The following is a 20,216-nucleotide window of genomic DNA, read 5'->3' as shown; positions in this document are numbered from 1 at the left end:
TTTTATGGTTGTCTTTTGAAAATCTTGTACAGTATTTTTTAAGAGGAATTGTTAAACTTCACACAAAACCAGGTTTAAGACAGGTTATGAAATGGGCTGAGTTGAAAAAGGTTACTAGCGGCTTTACAGGGTATGAAATTAAAAATGATTATTTCACTCATCTATTTTTCCTGTGCTGCTGGATGTGGCACAGTGCTGGGAACCTCTCTGGTAAGAAAACAAAGTGAGGTTTTCTGAGCCTCACCTAAGTGAAGAGAGAACTGTTTGTTTGGTTTGTGTGAGCTGTGTGTAGGTTGTCTTGTTCCAGTGGATCACTGCCCCTAAAAATCAAGTGAGGTTAGTGTGTTTGTTCAGATGGTGCAACCAAAATGTTCCTGTTTGTCCCAGACTTAGTTTAGTGAGTTAAAGGTCAGTATCAATTACCTTGTATTCTTTGTTCTTAACAGCTTTTCCAAAGAGATGACAACATTATTGTAATCTTAATGTCTGCCTACTTACAGCTGAGAAAAGATCATATATAAATCCACACCGCAAGTTATTAGGAGATAATTGACCCAGGGCACACTGTGAAGAACTGGTTTTATTCTAAAATGCTGTGGTTTTGGTTCAAATTGGCAATTGAACCTACTTGGCACCCATTTAAAAAGAGCCACCAAACAGGTTAACAGCGTACAAAACTGGCGAGTATCCACCAGGCCACCCTGATGATTAGCCCGATGTTCTTATCACATCTGTCAGGGCTGTCGCTACCAACCCTGTCTCTCATCCCGGGCCGACAGCCCACTGTCCGCTGAGACCGGGTGGGTGAATGCTCTGTTGGTGACACAGCTAGAGGGGCCTCTCAGTCCGGTTCCTGAGGCGCCGGCCGACATTTTCACCATCGATGAAACTGAAACGTTACAGTCTTTGATCTGTGGTCCGTAGCACTAGCTGTAAGGTCCCACAACACTCATCTTATCATCCGATTCACATCATTGATCTCCTGCTGTTGCGACGGCAATATCTCCTAATCTACGGCCTGTGCATTCCTGCCCAGGGTGTACTCTCTCTCCCCTCTCTGCTGGGTCTTCCTTCCTCTGTCCATCTAGCCGCTGAAAACTTGTCCTCCCCCCTGTGGGGAACAGAACCTCAAAGCCCCCACCCCACCCTCCTGCTGGGTGTCCTTATCTCCTTCCAGGACGCTCTGTGACTCCCAGGAATTCATATTGATGGCTGGGGTTTGGCCTTTTATTTAAGAGTTTTAGACTGGATACTGTAAAAATAGGCTGGACTTGGCATGGCAACTGAGGCCTGTTAGTGCAAAAGTTGTTCTCATTCCTACTGCTCACAGAGACTTCATGACTCAGTTCTTTCAGGACTGTCTGAGGTAACCAGTTAATGTACTCTAACTCTGAAAGACTAATGTTAAAATGACAATTAATCACATGTTCTAAAAATAAGCTCTACAGTGCTGGGTAAAACATTGACACAATAACGAATATTGTTCATCAAATTTTACTAAACAGTTACAAAATCGAAATGTCAGCAAGTAAAGCTCAGTAAAATGGCAGCTCATAAAAAAAAAACTTGCTGACTTTGAGCAAATTTGAAATGAGCGATTACATTTTTCTTTATTGTGTAAAACCCCAGGTTACTCTGTGTCTTACAACAATCTGGAAGTATTACCAAACACGTCGGTCACTTCATTTTGGCTCGGTTTTACATAGATCTTTTTTAACTAAATGTCACCAGGTCAGTTGACTGAGTACTCATTCTCCTTTTACAGCACTGGCCCAGGAGCAATTAGTTTTAACTGTCTTGCAAATTTATTTTTCACCTTCCTGTGGCTGGGATTCCCTACAGCTCCTTTTAGGTGTGTGTGGTCTCTTGTCCAGGCTGTGCACTCATTGCAACATACTTGTAAAACCTTAATTTGAATGAATTTCTGTTAAAGTCAGTATTTTTGATAAATAAACATAAACCGCAAACTTTTATTGGAGGTTTTTTATAAATGTACTCAATTAGTGCCACATAACCAGATGTACTTTCTCCCCAGGCTACAGCTCCATTAAAGAATGACAGTTTCCTACACAAACAACCAATCCAATTCAGTTATTCGCTGTACAAACCTGATTCCCCAGTTCGCTAGCCTTTGTTAAACCTACATTTTATAAAGATGTTCAAATGTAAGTACTCCAGGTTTTCACAGTAGTGATAAGAAGCAGCAGACTATTCTAGAAAAGATTAGAATAGAAGAGTGATGGATGGTAGTCTGCCAAAAGAGCTTGTCTTTGCAGAATTCTGCTGGTTCCAACATCTCAGCTACTGTTGACAGGATTTTAATGTCACCCTTCGCATACAAAAGGGGCACAGCCAGTTTCGGTTGGGTACAGGCTGATGAGATACAGACATTGAACATGTCATTAGACTTCAACTAAGGTCTAGAAAGAAACGCTACAGTACTGATACGATTTCACCGGAGGTTTTAATGCCCTCTCAGGCTTTCGGCGCCCTCTCCTTTCATGGCAGTGTCATGCTGCATCATGGTATTCCTACTTTTGAGTCCCCCCCACCCACCACCCGTGGGTCCGTGTGTCCAGATCTCTACCCAGCGCGCCGTTCTCACACACCCTCTTGCGCCATTCGATATTCAAACACGCTGCCCCTCTCGGAGAAGGTCTCACTGAAGCGCCTGCGTTTTTTCACGGGTGCTCCGTTCCCAGCTGCTCGCTCGTCCTTTTCGCCATATCCACCTCCACCAGGCGTGTAGAGGCAGAACACATCCTGTCAAACACAGGCATACTCAACACGGTCAGGCGAGTAATGAGCACACTGCCGCCAAGCCTGAACACTACAGTGATGAGAACAACACTTCCCCACGTGGTGCAGTCTTACCCCAGGCTCTAGGTTCACAGTGGTCTTGGCCCCCAGGTTAAGGACCCTACCATCAGCTCTGTGGAGCAGGTTTAGGCCGGATGCCCCAGACTCACCCCCTAAGAGAGACAGACAGGAGAGAAACACATACAGAGACAGAGACACACACACACACACACACACAGAGACAGAAAGAGAAAAACCAGGAAGAGAGACGATAAGACTCACAGAGAACCAAAAAACATGGATGATGTTTTGACTAGAAGATACATCAGTACAAAGATACAGAATCAACCAAAACAACACAGATATTGCATGAACAATGAAGAGGATGGGAGATGGGTCATAGGTGAGAGGTTACCATGGAGTCCGTATGGTCGGGTGGAGCGCCGTTCGGTCAGAATTGACAGGACAACCTTGTTCCGGAAGAGGAGTTTCCGGATCACCCCGTCGCCCCCGCGGTGCTTCCCTGCACCCCCAGAGTTGGGCCTTAGGGAGAACTGCTCCAGGACCACAGGGTACCTGACCCAGGAGGAACAGGTGGCGTGAGGGTTGGCGTCAGTAGGGGACGTGACATGGTTGCTAGTGAACTGAATGTGTTGAGTCACTGGCTGAAGGAAAACCAAGTCCCTCAGGTGAATCCCGACCAAAACCAAACAAAGCTTTAAATCATAAAGACTGAGCTGTCTGATTAGGGTGAAGCGTCTAATGCTGGTGGACGTGAATTGTGAAATTCAATCAGCAACTCGAGGCCTATACGTTTGTGTCAGACCTCACTGATCAGACAACTCAAGGTCTGTAGCTAGTTAGTCGACTGATCGGCACATTCCCTTGCTTGGGTAAGTGAGCTTGCAAGGACACCCGAACGAGACGATACAAAATGTCCTTTGAGGGCTGAAGGTGTATAAAAGAGGGCCATCTACTTCGCTTTTCAAATGACGCCACTATCTCATTGGTGAAATGTGAGAGGTCAAAAGACCGCCCTTTCCGCCACACCTCTTCTCCAGAATCTCTGGGTCGGTGATGCGCGTGTTGGTCATGTGACTGTGGACACCGCTCCGTCCGTTCCATTCTGGCCCTGCCCCGGCGCCCCCGGCGACCGTCTCATAGTAACCGCTCCCCTCACTGCCAAAAGTCACGTTGTTCATGCAGCCCTGACGAAGGAGAGGACGGGAGGGGGAATGAGGGGGTCGGCCCGGAAACACTCTCATCAAGACACCTCGCCACGTAACCGCGGCAGCCACCGCACCCACCTGTGAGGCGGCGCAGACCTCGAAGGCGCGGAAGATGACATCGACCACCCTCTGGGACGTCAGCACGTTACCCCCCACTACAGCTGCGTCTTGGGACGGCTGGAGGATGGAGCCGTCTGGAATGATCACTCTGATCGGCGCGAGGCAGCCCTGAGACAAAGACAGCCATAACATAGCTGAGACTAGCACAACACCCCCCCTTTACTTTGCATCCAGCCTGCAGTGCCTGGTGTTGACCACCAGGGGGGGTACTAGCGCAAGCGTTCCATTCCATTCCCTACAGTGTGTGGCCTTGGAGCGCCCGCTAACCTGGTTTAGGGGGATGTCCTGGCCCACCATGCAGCGCAGGCAGTAGATGAGGGCGGAGAAGGTGATGGCGCGTGGGGCATTACAGTTCCCCCAGACCTCGGTGCCTGTCCCTGTGAAGTCAAACACTGCGCTGCCCTGGGAGAACCACATCAACACACCACATGAACAACAGATTGTACCATGCTGATTAAGCATCCAAAACTACAGATCTTTCTTGCTGTTAGTAAGATTAATGATTTCCAGCATATTTTCTGCCGATTTTGGGAATATTACAACGTAATATTGGAGAGAGATTTCACTGAATGTTCCCTGAATTTAACAACCCTCGTGGATGGGTGTTGGCCTGGTCGCCAGTAATGTACACGTTAAGCTCCGCCCACCTCCTTCTCGTTAACCTGGACCCTCAGTCGGATTGGTGTCCCGTCGTCCATGAAGTCCTCTGCCTCCACATCCAGGGAACCAGTCTTTTGCCGCCGGCGACGGGCAAAGTCTTTCAGCATGTCTCTCACGGCCAGCTCCGCGTTACTCTGGTGTCGCGCGGGTTCGGATCGCGCAGAGACAAACAAAACACAAACCCCTCAGCACAGACGCTCGCCCACAAATTTGTAATGTACCCAGTACTCAGGGTCAGCCAGTGAAGTATAGCCCCGCTCCAACAGGCCCCTCACAGTTGCACACACCAGGATCATCCCTGCCTAAAAGTCTGAAACAAAAGGCCAGCCCGGTTCTGTCCAGACAGCCGGATCCCCTCACCTGGATGTGACCCATGTAGGCCTGCACCACCGCCAGCCCATAACTGTCAATCAACTCCCCCACCAGTGCGCTGCCTCTCTGATTCGCTGCCACTTGAGCTCGCAGGTCTGACAGGTTGTCATGGAGATTGCGAGTCCCGGAGCAGTCCGGGTATTGAGCCGGAGCCATGAGGGCTTCAGTTACAGCTGGTAGATGAGAGGGGGGGGGGGGGGGGGGGGGGGCGAGAGGAACAGAGAGATCAGCAGGAACCCATGGAAACGTTCCTACAAACACATTCTCAGAGAGCTTTGAATTCCGAGGATTTAAACTAGTCAGGTGAGATGCCTGGTGTGAAAGTGGAGCTCCACAAGTCCTCTTGTGAAACCACGTCTTCACACTCAAAATTGACCAGCAGCCAACACCAGACTCCATACCCAACCGATAACACAACACATTAGGCCCCAATTAATGTCCGTGCCAAGCAGATACTTTATCGCAGGCCTTCTGCCAAACACACTGGATCTTCCTTTCATGTTGCCTCTGCTGCACAGCCTTTTCTCACCCTCCTCCTGGAAGACTCCGGCGGTTACCAGTTTAAAGGAGGTGAAGACAGCCCCCTCCTGCTGCAGGGACGTGGAGTGGGGGGGCATTGAGCCCGGGGTGATCCCCCCAATGTCGGCATGGTGCCCCCTGCTGGCCACGAAGAACACTGGCCCGCTCACACCTCTCCTGAACACCTGACAGGACGAGAGAGGGGGGGGGGGGGGGAGCGTAACAAAACCCAGTGAAGCGTAACGAACCCGTGGAAGTGTTCACGTTTCTGCCGAGCGTTCGGGAGTGAAACTCACTGGAGTGATGACCGTAAGGTCAGGGAGGTGACTGCCTCCGGCACACGGATGATTGCTCAGAATCACATCCCCCTCTTCAATGGTGCTCCCTATCGACTTGATCTGCGGAAAGACAAGGAGAAATATTAGGAAGGACACGACGCTGTGAGGCAAATACAACAGAGGAGACTTCCTCCCTAATGATTTCTTCCGCCAGCGTTTTAATTGCCCTACAACGTGTGGACGTGTGTAACCGTGTGTGTGTGTGGGTCGTGCATCCCCCACCTGATACTGAACCGTCTCCTGCATGGCTCCCAGGTGGACCGGGATGTGAGGGGCGTTGGACACCAGGCCTCCGTCGGGACCGAAAACAGCGCAGGAGAAGTCCAGCCGCTCCTTGATGTTGGTGGAGATGGAGGTACGCTGTAACACCCGGCCCATCTGCTCTGTGGTGGGACAAGATCACAGGAGACTTCAGAGAGATCCAGGATTAAAGTTTCTTCCTCCTTTCATCATCAACACCCCCCCCCCCCCGAGGTTCTCCATCGCTCGCTCCTCTCGGGCATTAACTGACCTGCGATGCTCATGAAGCGATGGGAGAAGATGGAGAGCTGCACGGTGTTGAGCTCGGTACCCAGAAGGCAGTAGGGATCGGAGCCCACTGAGATGCACACGTCGCCCCCCTCTGTGAGCTGGGCCACACAGCTGGGCTCCACCAGGATGGTGCTGGAACCAACCCCAGACCGACACATCTTAAACACCCATGCACTCAGACTCTCTCCGGACATCCAGGCACACATTTCTACACAGGGGGTGAATCTCAGTTAGTGTTTTATTTTTATTTTATTTATACAGGGATAACCAACTGAGACCAGTATCTTATTTACATTGGTGCCCGGTATAAAAACAAAATAAAAACATGTACAATATACAGATTTAAAACAGACCTGAAAAGACAATAAGAATAGCAAACCCAATTCACTGTAAAATGGTCATTCAACAGTTTGGACTGCGTTATAGGCACAGTGGCCTTCAAATTAGTGGCAGAGGGGCAGAGTCGGTGAACAAGGTTTTACCCACCTGGGATTGGGCCTGAGGTGGGTCAAAGTTCTAATAACCATAGCAAAGCACTGAATCTGTATTAGAACCAATGGTGGTTGAGCCATGGAGGGATTATTGATGTCATTAATGTAATTGTAGATCGACTCAACTCTGGCTTTTAATCTCTGACACACACACCTGTTCTTGTCTATGATGATGGCCGGACCTGAGATGCTGTGGTCACACGGCAGGTCCTCACACAGGTAAACACTGGTCTCCAGGTAACCGTCCTCGAAGTAACACTTGGTTGTCTTGGTGACAGAACAGAGAGGGGACACAGAGGAGTTTCAGTCCAGCGTGAGGATTCCAGGATATATCCAGTAATGTCATCAAATCCACCGTAATACTACGGTCTCTACCGTAGTGGCTTTGGGAACATCGAGTCCCCTCTTGGTGTGGGTTACTGATTTAATACCAGATTTCCCAGAGCCCCTGACTCTGATGTCATCAACCATGATGGGTCTGTCTGAGATGGTGAAGCCAAACTCCTTCCGGTAACTGGTTAGGGGAAAGAGGGAGGGAGCAGGCAGAGGCACAGGAACGTTTCAGAGGGAACATGACTGGGTCAGAGTGAGGAGTACACCCTTCACAGTAGATTTGAGATCATTGGGCTTTTGGTACGGAGCAACGAGGAGGTGAAGAGGAGGCGCCGACGTGCTCACCGCTCAGTGAAGGCACTGCAGAAGTCCCCAGACCTGCAGGACTGAGAGTTGCCAGGGTAACCTGCGGCGGTCACCATGAGAGCGCAGTCTGTCTTCTGGTAGCGCAGGTGGAGGAACACCTCAGTGGTTATCTGGGCGCTGACAGCGAGAGGGAAGGCAAAGCATCAGTCGGTTCGAAATGATCAAACACAAACAACTGATGAGGGAAAGAGAGAACGGGAGAAAGTTGGGGGGTGAGGAAAAGAGAGAACGGGAGAAAGTTGGGGGGTGAGGAAAAGAGAGAACGGGAGAAAGTTGGGGGGTGAGGAAAAGAGAGAACGGGAGAAAGTTGGGGGGTGAGGGAAAGACGGACAGTGAAAAAAGGTGAGGAGAAGACGAAAAGGAGGGAGGATAAGAGCTAGAGAGGACAAGGGGATCCACAGGAGTGTGTGAACAGAATGTCCCATTGAGAAGGACAACACACACACACACACTGCCCCTCCCCCCGAGTGTGTGCGTGTGTATTCATGCTAGTGTGTGTTGCGTCTGACCCGCTGAAGCCGCGGCCCCTTAGGGTCTCTGTGCAGCGCTGTGTCAGTTGCTCCACCCTGCGGTCCAGCTCAGAGAAGGAACCGGGGCAGTACTGAAGAGAACACGGCTCCTGGACCTCCTCCACCACGTCTGCTAAGGCCAGGCCATAAGCCGACAACACCCCGCTGTACCTGGAGGGACATGGAGACGGGGTCACACGGAGGGACATGGAGACGGGGTCACACGGAGGGACACGGAGACGGAGTCACACGGAGGGACACGGAGACGGAGTCACACGGAGGGACATGGAGACGGGGTCACACGGAGGGACATGGAGACGGGGTCACACGGAGGGACATGGAGACGGAGTCACACGGAGGGACATGGAGACGGGGTCACACGGAGGGACACGGAGACGGGGTCACACGGAGGGACATGGAGACGGGGTCACACGGAGGGACATGGAGACGGGGTCACACAGAGGGACATGGAGACGGGGTCACACGGAGGGACACGGAGACGGGGTCACACGGAGGGACATGGAGACGGGGTCACACGGAGGGACATGGAGATGGGGTCACACGGAGGGACATGGAGATGGGGTCACACGGAGGGACATGGAGATGGGGTCACACGGAGGGACATGAAGACGGGGTCACACAGAGGGACACGAAGACGGGGTCACACGGAGGGACATGAAGACGGGGTCACACGGAGGGACATGGAGATGGGGTCACACGGAGGGACACGGAGACGGGGTCACACGGAGGGACACGGAGACGGGGTCACACGGAGGGACACGGAGACGGGGTCACACGGAGGGACACGGAGACGGAGTCACACGGAGGGACATGGAGACGGGGTCACACGGAGGGACATGGAGACGGGGTCACACGGAGGGACATGGAGACGGAGTCACACGGAGGGACACGGAGACGGGGTCACACGGAGGGACATGGAGACGGGGTCACACAGAGGGACATGGAGACGGGGTCACACGGAGGGACATGGAGATGGGGTCACACGGAGGGACATGAAGACGGGGTCACACGGAGGGACATGGAGACGGAGTCACACGGAGGGACATGGAGACGGGGTCACACGGAGGGACACGGAGACGGGGTCACACGAGGGACACGGAGACGGGGTCACACGGAGGGACATGGAGATGGGGTCACACGGAGGGACATGGAGATGGGGTCACACGGAGGGACATGAAGACGGGGTCACACGGAGGGACATGGAGACGGAGTCACACAGAGGGACATGGAGACAGGGTCAAAGGGTGGGACATGGAGATGGGGTCACACGGAGGGACATGGAGACGGGGTCACACGGAGGGACATGGAGAAGGGGTCACACGGAGGGACATGGAGACGGGGTCACACGGAGGGTCTCGGAAGACATCATAGTATGGTGTCTGCATTGAGTTTTATTTCAGTTAAGGGCAGGAAGATATCTTCTAGCTGAAGGCTCACTAAAAACAGTCATACAATACATCAAACTTAAATAGAGGAATCAAACTTAAATAGATGGACTACAGCAGATATTCACAGACATCAGAAGAGAGTGGAGTTAGTTATGCCTAGTTTCTGGGACTTGAACCTTTCTTTCATGGCAAAACAATTTACTTTTGTCTTTCATTCATGAATGACATTGATACAATAACTACCAATAAAGGTGACAATAACTAACTTTTTCATCAAGTGAAAAGACGAGAGAATTGTGTAATCTACCCGAAATAATTAATAAATGTCGTTGCTCTCAGTAGATTTGAACTCAGGACTTCCACATGAGAGGCACTGTCTTTAACCACTACGCCACGACATTACACGTTTCAGCTAGACTCCATTGAGGATTGGTTTAAACTGTCTAATGTTTCTTATTAAATTTACCTCCACCATAGCGTCTGTGGCTTTTGCCGCTGGCTGTTTCAACAGCTTATTAGCCAGTAATAGTGTTACCAGTATCTACTAACGTCCTAGGAATAATCATAAGAATTGAGCAATTTCTAGCGAGACTGAAGATGAACTATTCCATGCCAGAAACCACTATGCTATTTAACAAGGTGTACTCAGTCAGTCAGTCAGTAAGAGACATTCGCTCTTCTTGGCCGGCTCCGCTTGCGCGGTCCGGCAAAAACCCACTTGTGTATGAAGACCGTCTTCATTCCTAATGCCCGTGCTATGGCACATGCGTGTTGTCCACCTGCCCCGCCGAAACACGCCAACACATGCTGAGAGGTGTCGTGTCCCTTTGCCTATGGAGAGAAAGACAACAGGATACAGCGTCAGGTGGATACTCAGCGACAATATTTTAGTATGATCTTTTAACCCAATATGTCACCCAACTGATTTTATGACGTATCAATTATAGCCTTGCTTTGTCGCAACAAGAACTCAGCAGGTGGGGAAAGGATTGAGACGTGTCCTCCAATGTTCGCCAAGCCATTCTGCTTCTTATCTCACACCTCAACCAGGACCTCTTCATGCTCAAGGGGGACACATTCCCGGGCCAGCAACTACAACTGATCTTGCAGTGGTCCCGACCCACCACAAGGAGTTGCTAGAGCGCTAGAAAGCAGCCCCCTTTTGACCCCCCCCCCCCACCACCACTCCCAGGGGCCCTGGGTACTGGTACGACACTTATTAAACTCCTGGCTGCATTGACACAGGTCCCATAAAACCTCAGTGCCACTTGGGGACCCACATTGTTAAGACGTGGCTCATTCACGTATTTAGACAAAAGAACACCACTGGAGACACACCACGGGCATTCCACACCGAAAACACATCAACACAATCCCTCCCCTCAATACCTGGGTCAGTGCCCTGATTGGACGACACATGGCCTCGTTGGCCACTCTGATGAAACCCATGGCAACTTCCTCCACACTCATCTCTGGTTCGCTTCCATCGGCGAGGTCCCGGGACCCATCAGTGGTGGAGTGGAAGTCGTTGATCTCCTGAGTGAGCTGACGGAAGCACTTCATGGTGTCGTCGCTGGATAGGGGCTGATCCTCTCCCGGACCGAATATCCTGGGAAAGAAGGCGGGCAGAAGGCGCCCCAGAGCCAGGTTGGCGTCGGTCACCGTCAGAGGTCCACCTAGGGAGACCAAACGGGCGTTATCCGACAGCTCTGTTACACTGAGAACAGAATGGGCGTTAGTTATCTGACAGCTCTGTCACACTGAGAAAAAGACCGTATTGTAACAGTCGCAGAAGAGGAGTTTGGGGGAGAGACTGAGGGGATATGTCTGAATTCCTACCCTTCCTGTAGCAGGCAGGTCCTGGATGGGCACCAGCAGATTCAGGCCCCACTACAAACATCCCAGACCTGTAGAGAAGATACACAGGGTTATAACGACTGGAGTGACTCCCACTATACACAACATGTTATGTGGATGTTATGTGGATGTTATGCATTGACTCCCATTATACAACACTACTGTGGATGTTAAGCATTGACTTCCACAATATACAACATGTTATGTGGATGTTATGCATTGACTCCCACTATATACAACATGTTATGTGGATGTTATGCATTGACTTCCACAATATACAACATGTTACATGGATGTTGCGCATTGACTCCCATTATATACAACATGTTATATGGATGTTGTGCATTGATTCCCACTATATACAACATGTTACATGGATGTTGCGCATTGACTCCCATTATATACAACATGTTATATGGATGTTGCGCATTGATTCCCACTATATACAACATGTTATATGGATGTTGCGCATTGATTCCCACTATATACAACATGTTACATGGATGTTGCGCATTGACTCCCATTATATACATCAGTACTGTAGATGTTATGCATTTCCATTGGTGGTTTGCCCACCACCTTCACATCTTAGGTGCTGTGAGTTAATGGTTTAGCCAAAGAACAACGGTCATGTGTAAAGAAGGCATAGTGTAACCAGGGTCCTCCCATCCCCCGTCAGATAGCAGACTGAAATGTCCACAGAACGTGTCGGTGTCTCGCCACACCACGTGTCCAAGGGCTCCACTGGTCCTGACTGACCTGAAGAAGAGGCGGGATCCGCCCCCCGCGGCCACGGTGTTAATGTCTAGCTGCGGGGCCTGCAGGGTGACACCTGCCGTGGCTGCTTCGAACACGTGCTCAAACTGTCCCGCGTAGCGGCTCACATCGGTAGACGTGCCTGGGGGGTGGATGGCAAAGCAGCCGTTAGAAGCGCGCGCCGGGGACACAGCACCAGTTTCCCTTAAATGTTGGAAAACCCGGGCCTCTGTAAGTCCACTGTAAACAAATGCTGGGAAATGTCACCAGGAAGGGCTTCAAAGAGCCTTCGTCTCATGCCGTAACATCCATCAGAACCGCTTTCCTCCTCCGTCCCAGGGTTGTTACTCACCCCCCATGTCGAACCCGATGACAGGCTTCTTCTGCGCCGGGTCGTAGGAGGTGACGGCGTAGCCCACCACGCCGCCCGCAGGCCCGGACAGCACCGCCCGGGACCCGCAGAACTGCTCCATGGGGGTCAGACCGCCGTCAGACTGCATGAAGAGAACGCTCACGTCCTGCCAAGAGAAGGCGGGATGTGAGGGGGTGGGGGGGTGGTGGGGGGTGGGGCACACAGTCTGACTGAGAAGGACCTCACGGCCCACCTAGGAATGCCGAGTGAACACGGCTACATAACACTGAGTCACAGACCTTCAGTCCGTCCCTGAAGCCAGATGTGAAGCCTTCCAGGTACTGGCGGATTTTGGGGGTGAGGTAGGCGTCCGCACAGACGGTGTACCCACGCGGCACCACCCTGACCATGGGCATGACCTCGCTGGACAGGGACACCTGGGTGAAACCCAGCTTCCGGGCCAACGACCCCACGGCCTTCTCATGGTCAGACCACCTGACGCACAGGGAGGTGAAGGGTCGTCTCACACGTCGGTTTCAGGACATTATGTGTCTATCCAACACACATTACTGACCGTGTTAACCCATTAACTTATACTGCTGGCAGTGTTTTCTTGAGAACAAAAGGCTTTATCTGCACTCTGTTATCAGACACGGCAGCAGGCCAGAGTCCTAACAGTAACATCATGTTAAGTTTACAAATGACAAGTCCCGGAGTGAAAGGTTGGAAGAAAATGGAGTGAAATACTACCTACAGGGCAGGAGAAAGGGACCCAGTCATTATAACACTGTCAGACTGTGCATGACACACACACGCGCGCGCACACACACACACACACACACACACACACATACACACACACACACACACACACACACACACACACACACACACACACACACACACACACACACACACGAGGAGCCGTCTGGCCTGGCTGTATACTGACGTGTAGGAGTGCAGCAGCAGGACAGCCAGGCTGGTGATCCCCCGGGACAGAACTCCCCTCAGGTCCTCCTCCACACGCTGCATGTCCACCTCCCGCCAAACCTCCAGGGAGTCCCCTGTACTGCCTGGGGAGCGGACAGACCAGAGGATGAGGGATAGACACAGAATTAGACCAGAGGATGAGGGACGGACCAGAGGATGAGGGACAGACACAGAGTTAGACCAGAGGATGAGGGACAGACCAGAGGATGAGGGACAGACACAGAATTAGACCAGAGGATGAGGGACGGACCAGAGGATGAGGGACAGACACAGAGTTAGACCAGAGGATGAGGGACAGACCAGAGGATGAGGGACAGACACAGAATTAGACCAGAGGATGAGGGACGAACCAGAGGATGAGGGACAGACACAGAGTTAGACCAGAGGATGAGGGACAGACCAGAGGATGAGGGACAGACACAGAATTAGACCAGAGGATGAGGGACGGACCAGAGGATGAGGAAGAAACAGAGAGACAGACCATGAGGAACAGACGATGCAAATGCAAATGATTAAAACAGTTGCCACTTAAGACCAGACATGAATTTGACAAACAGGAGGCCATACTTCTTGGGGGGATGAGGACAACCTTGTCGGGTTGTCCCCTCACTGGCCTGAGCCTTCCCTGGCCCAAGCCCTCACTGGCCCGAGCCCTCTTTGGCCTTGACAGGTGTGAATGTAGAGTGAATGTGTTCAGGTATGGATGTTTGATGTGTGTACCACATTCTTACTGAATTATTGACTGAAATGGAACTGTAAATGGTGTCATTGCCAGTGCCTCCTCCTTCAGAGGATGAGATATCAATATCTTATCCATATCTTACAGGATATGATATCATGTACTGCCCTTTCAGTGTACATTTGCTAATCATTCCTTTCCTATTACATGTGTCTGTGTAATGTAACAGACCAAGCAGTTAAAGGTGTCATGTTAGTGTTGATAGATGATGTAGTAAATATGGTACATGGGGCCACTGTATGTATAAGTCTAGGTCTATATACTGTATATAACTAGTTGTATATACTGTAGTTGATAAATGTTTATAGTATACAGTTCATTGTCTGGATGTAGGTCTAGAGTATAGTTTAGTGTGTGGATGTATGCCTACAATTAACACGGTAGTGTGCAGCTGTAGGTCTATAGTATACAGTTTATTGTGTAGCTATAGGTCTATAGTATACAGTTTATTGTGTAGCTATAGGTCTATAGTATACAGTTTATTGTGTAGCTATAGGTCTACAGTATACAGTTTATTGTGTAGCTATAGGTCTACAGTATACAGTTTATTGTGTAGCTATAGGTCTATAGTATATAGTGTATTGTGTAGCTATAGGTCTACAGTATACAGTTTATTGTGTAGCTATAGGTCTACAGTATACAGTTTATTGTGTAGCTGTAGGTCTATAGTATACCGTTTATTGTGTAGAGGTAGGTCTATAGTATACAGTGTATTGTGTAGCTGTAGGTCTATAGTATACAGTGTATTGTGTAGCTGTAGGTCTATAGTATACAGTTTATTGTGTAGCTGTAGGTCTATAGTATACCGTTTATTGTGTAGAGGTAGGTCTATAGCATACAGTTTATTGTGTAGCTGTAGGTCTATAGCATACAGTTTATTGTGTAGCTGTAGGTCTATAGTATACCGTTTATTGTGTAGAGGTAGGTCTATAGTATACAGTGTATTGTGTAGCTGTAGGTCTATAGCATACAGTTTATTGTGTAGCTGTAGGTCTATAGCATACAGTGTATTGTGTAGCTGTAGGTCTATAGTATACAGTTTATTGTGTAGCTGTAGGTCTATAGTATACCGTTTATTGTGTAGAGGTAGGTCTATAGTATACAGTGTATTGTGTAGCTGTAGGTCTATAGTATACAGTGTATTGTGTAGCTGTAGGTCTATAGTATACAGTGTATTGTGTAGAGGTAGGTCTACAGTATACAGTGTATTGTGTAGCTGTAGGTCTATAGTATACAGTGTATTGTGTAGCTGTAGGTCTATAGTATACAGTTTATTGTGTAGCTATAGGTCTATAGTATACAGTTTATTGTGTAGCTATAGGTCTATAGTATACAGTTTATTGTGTAGCTATAGGTCTATAGTATACAGTTTATTGTGTAGCTATAGGTCTACAGTATACAGTTTATTGTGTAGCTATAGGTCTACAGTATACAGTGTATTGTGTAGCTGTAGGTCTATAGCATACAGTTTATTGTGTAGCTGTAGGTCTATAGTATACCGTGTATTGTGTAGCTGTAGGTCTATAGCATACCGTTTATTGTGTAGCTGTAGGTCTATAGTATAGTTTGCTGTGGTACTGGTCTATATATTGCTCCTGAGTAATGTTGCCTGTTACCTGTGACAATACGCTTGGGTTCTTTCCTGGGTAGTTGACAGCCATCTTGTCTAAGAACGACCCTCTCATCTACCTCAATCACCTCTTCATACAGCACTTCTGGCACAGCTACCTCCTGTTACAAACAGGCGCACGTGCGCACACACACACACACACACACACACAAACACACACAATACATTTTTTTCAAGATTCCTAACTATCCCTTTTTAACAAGCAGCAAGAGATTATTTTTATAACACAATACTCTGCATAGACTACTATGGTAGATGATACTGGGCAAAAACAGAGCTGCATTTTAACCGACCTTGAATGGGTAATGGTTCATCCCGAAAGAAGATAAAGATGATAGCTACTTAACTAGTGTTCAGTCTGTCATAGCTAATCTATCGACCTTAAGACCACCAATGTGAACTATGCTGACAACAGTCTTATCAGAGGACATGGTTCCTAAGGTCCAGCGGACCGTGGAAAAGAGGAAGAAATCTCGTTGGAGGGAAGGGCAGTAAGTCATAGTTCTTACTGATCAGGTAAAGGTTACCAAAAAGAAAATAAGACGGAAGAGAAAACCTAAGCAAAACACAGCCTTCCCTCCGTGTCTGGACCAGGGTTTCACAGCTGCACTTTCAGTGCTAGTTTGTGTGTGTGTGTGTGTGTGTGTAGTTGTATTCTCAGGTGTTCAGGTCCATCCCTGTGTCTTGTTACTTGACATGGTTTTTGTTTTGTCATGTTTTGTGTCAACCCCAACAACAGCAGCTGCTGCTGCTTCAACAAGTACTAAAAGGAGACCCAAATGGATGAAAATACCGGTGTGTTCCATCTGTGCCTCCCACTAAGAAAATACTGTATTCATTCAGCTCCTGTAGTGCGCACTCCTTAGTGCTCCCTGAGAAGGCCCTTGTTTCGGGTAACAGAATGTAGATCTGTGTCTAGAAGCCCAGCAGGAGAAGCTGCGGGTGCAGATGCCCTAGCACAGGATTACAGCTGGTTATGATACGGTCCAGATGTGCACCACTGAAGTCCCATTACAACAACTAAACATCTTGTGAACAATGTATCACCTGAAATACAGGCACTTTAAAGCTCTGATCCTCAAAACCGTAATGCCAAAACGGCGACTTTATCTCCCTGGCTATCGCTCTTTTTCATAATAATTTTTTGGAGAGCTCTAAAAAAACGGAAAAGGAGACAGGTTATGGACGGTGATACAGAGCGGAAGGTTGACCAAGCTGAGGCTGGAATCTGATTCATCACGTGACCTGCGTAGACTGCCACACCAGACACACGGAAAACCAACAACAAAAAAAGATTTTGTCAAGTACCACAGACACTGTAGACTATCTGTCCTTGCTTAAACTGGGCTGTGAATGAGTCAACCCAAAGATTACTAAGTAAACCGAACAGCTTCACTGATAAGACAGGCCATTATACCGTTACCAAGCGACACACAGTGGACACGTGCCCCCTGCAACTCCAGCATCATCACTGGTCAATTCACCGTATCCATGACACAGCCATCGTGTCATTGACCAAGCGAGCCTTGCTTCATTCATCACTACATTATTGGGTGTCTCTGACGGACGGACGGGGGCTCATGGATCACCCCCGTCACCATCTCGTAGAGAGGCACTAACCAAATCGAAGAGTTTTGGCCGGGCCTGGGTGCCAATGTGGAGGAGGTCCTTAAAGCCCTTTGTGACCAGGAGGGCTGTCCTCTCTCCGCGCCTCTCCAGCAGGGCATTGGTCGCTACTGTGGTGCCCATCCTGATCCAGCCAATCAGGGAGGTGTCTACGGGCTGTTCCCTGGGAAAGGCCAGCCCAGTTTCCTGTGAATATAAGGGATGGGGCAGGCATGGAGGTTTTAGAGAGGGTCACCACACACACACACCTGTATCGTAAAGTCCCATGTGCATTAAGGACCGATAAATACCACCAATATTCTGTACATGTACATGTTCTGACTTATGTTAGATCTCAGCTGGTTCACTCCTCATTGGTCACAAAAAACATCTGCCATCTTTAATACCACATATTACCCTTATATGTCAATGCTTCTCCCATTTTGACTTGCTGGAGGCTAGCATGTCTATTGCTTTACTTCGATTATCCTCCATCCCGACCTTACTCTACTTCTACTTCTACTTCACCTTACCTCCTCCAGAACTCTGCGGATTCCCTCCGTTGGAGCGTCTTGATAGTTCTGGGGGTCGTGAGACAGCAGTTTCAGGACCTTCTCCCGGCCATCAGGTAATCTGGCGAAAACGTCTGTGAAGGTACCGCCACGGTCGATGGCGAAGTCAAATTTCCCTTTGGCCATCCTAAAGAAATGAACTAAAAAAAGAGGGAGAGATGATCGTTGTCTGCGGAAGGAGTGGGATTTATATACATTATCAGTCCATCTTCACGAGCTTCAGCCAAGTGCAAACTTAACAGTAAACGTTATATTGCCGTTGTGAGCATTGTGGGGTTTTGCAGATAGCCCCGAACAGACATTTGACTAGTTAAGGATACCAGGAGAACAGCCTGGAAGGTGGGTGACTTGCCTGCATATACAGCTCCGGAAAAAATTAAGAGACCACTGCACCTTTTTCTTTCCTTTCCAAAAAAGTTGAAAAGGAAAGTTTTGAGTGAGGAACATAAGCGTTTAATTTGCAGTGGTCTCACAATTTTAAACCTTCTGTTCCTCACTCAAAACTTTCCTTTTCGACATTTTTGGAAAGGAAAGAAAAAGGTGGAGTGGTTTCTTAATTTTTTCCGGAGCTGTATTTGCAGTTAATAGGAAATCATTCACTATTCTATTCGTAAAGCCAACAATCGCTAACAGAACATATTGCTATAACAATAAACCAGTTACTAGATTCTCCAATGTGTTGTAATAAATGACAGATAACTGACGTCAAGTGATGTTAGCTATATGGTGAATCACAACAAGCCATTGATCCACCAACGATCACAATGCACAAGTCAATTGGCTCGCATAGCTTTTATTGGTTTTCCATCGACAGTTATCAAAAGTTGAGTACGTGTTGAACGATCTTTACTTACAGGTCTTAATGCAATTGCTCTTCCACTGTTTTGCTAATCCTTGTGTGTCGCCCTTCGCCGTTCTGTTCCCTTGCTCTGAACCCTACAGCAAAGCTGCAGCTCTCACGTTGCCAAAGCCGTTGCAATGATTCTCCTCCCCTTTACCCTCAAGTTCTAACAAACTGGGGAACCTTTTGCAGAGCAGTTTTACCATGTTCTCCGCTCGACTAGGTGGCACCTGTTCTGTGAACTACATTCACTTTAGTGGCATCGATGTCGCTTCAAAATAAGAATCACACTAGAAAATGATGCAAACGTAGAAAGAAAACATCAGAATCGTGGACTAGATAATGCTAAATACATTTTAAGTATTGTAGCATAATATACATTTGATTTAAAATGCTTGAATTAATTATTTTTGAGAATTAACACAATAACAGTTGGAATTCCTCTGTGGATGTATTTGTTCATAATAGCATTGGCAGAATAGAAATATGCAACAATTAGGGTGATTACATTTAACACAGTCGCAGTAACACATGACAACACCGTCAATGACACAAATATGTTTTATCTTACTCCCTTGGTTGAACAGGCTGGTGCTCTAGCTCGAGCTTCATGAGGCATCAGTATGTTTAATTCTACTGAAGAGCTTTTATTTTGAAGGCGATAAAGTATTCGCCTAGCGTTGCTAATGCTAATGTTGATCACAGCACACAAGATATGATAACCGCATGCCTCAGAATCAATGACATGCTCAAGAGTTGCCTCTGACATCCGGTGACTGCAGATGAAGCATTTTTATAGTACCTTTTGCTCTGCAACAGACTACCATTGTATGGTAAGGTTCAGTATTTGCCATACTTTTCCCTTACCTTCTCAAATCACAGGACCTCTGGATTTCTCTGTCAATGGATTTTGATAGACAAGAGCACGCTGTTGGACTACGAAATTTAAATATTCTCCAGTGTTTTATTGTAAACATTTAGCAATGCATAAACTTTTCATTCCGGCTATATATTGCTAGCTTATCTACTATTACCAGCTTCATCACTATTACGAGTTTTACCTTAATAAATTATTTAATCCATGGTATAAAAATGATATATTTTCCTTATTATAGCACAGAAAACAAAAGGAAATAAAGCAGTTCCGTCTATGGTAGTTCATATGATGCATCTTGAAGTATGACATCTAGTGGTGAGC

At 48.3% G+C, this 20,216-nt stretch overlaps 1 protein-coding gene across 2 annotated transcripts; it reads right to left on the bottom strand.

Moving 5' to 3' along the window:
* Nucleotides 1-18: 18 nt before the first annotated feature.
* Nucleotides 19-19,293, bottom strand: oplah (5-oxoprolinase, ATP-hydrolysing). Of its 2 annotated transcripts, none has more exons than XM_029116346.2 (27): nt 19,032-19,293; nt 18,139-18,346; nt 17,621-17,812; nt 15,987-16,101; nt 13,591-13,714; nt 12,941-13,136; nt 12,642-12,807; nt 12,293-12,431; nt 11,516-11,583; nt 11,066-11,352; nt 10,395-10,507; nt 8,268-8,438; nt 7,738-7,875; nt 7,435-7,573; nt 7,214-7,326; nt 6,549-6,700; nt 6,260-6,420; nt 5,996-6,097; nt 5,710-5,884; nt 5,169-5,353; nt 4,796-4,942; nt 4,416-4,550; nt 4,107-4,256; nt 3,850-4,007; nt 3,215-3,375; nt 2,875-2,972; nt 19-2,763 (listed from the first exon to the last, which is right to left on the bottom strand). In XM_029116346.2, the coding sequence occupies exons 2-27, from the start codon at nt 18,301-18,303 to the stop codon at nt 2,602-2,604; spliced, it is 3,912 nt and encodes a 1,303-aa protein (XP_028972179.2). In that variant the 5' UTR covers nt 18,304-18,346; nt 19,032-19,293; the 3' UTR covers nt 19-2,601. The 2 variants fall into 2 exon arrangements, with proteins under 2 accessions (XP_028972179.2, XP_028972178.2); XM_029116345.2 differs by having other exon boundaries at nt 18,139-18,317.
* Between the last annotated feature and the right edge of the window lie 923 nt (nt 19,294-20,216).

Source organism: Esox lucius, chromosome 21, assembly GCF_011004845.1.
Source record: "Esox lucius isolate fEsoLuc1 chromosome 21, fEsoLuc1.pri, whole genome shotgun sequence".
Taxonomy (NCBI): Eukaryota; Metazoa; Chordata; class Actinopteri; order Esociformes; family Esocidae; genus Esox; species Esox lucius.
The sequence above is the reverse complement of the archived record's forward strand: the minus strand, read 5'-3'. Positions and strand labels throughout refer to the sequence as shown.

Coding starts and splice junctions, on each gene's coding strand:
- oplah (XM_029116346.2), bottom strand. CDS start 18,303: ATGGCCAAAGGGAAATTTGACTTCGCCATCGACCGTGGCGGTACCTTC. Junction 4,551..4,795: donor TCCAGGTTAACGAGAAGGAG/GTGGGCGGAGCT, acceptor TGGTTCTCCCAG/GGCAGCGCAGTGTTTGACTT. Junction 2,764..2,874: donor CTGTGAACCTAGAGCCTGGG/GTAAGACTGCAC, acceptor TGTGTTTGACAG/GATGTGTTCTGCCTCTACAC.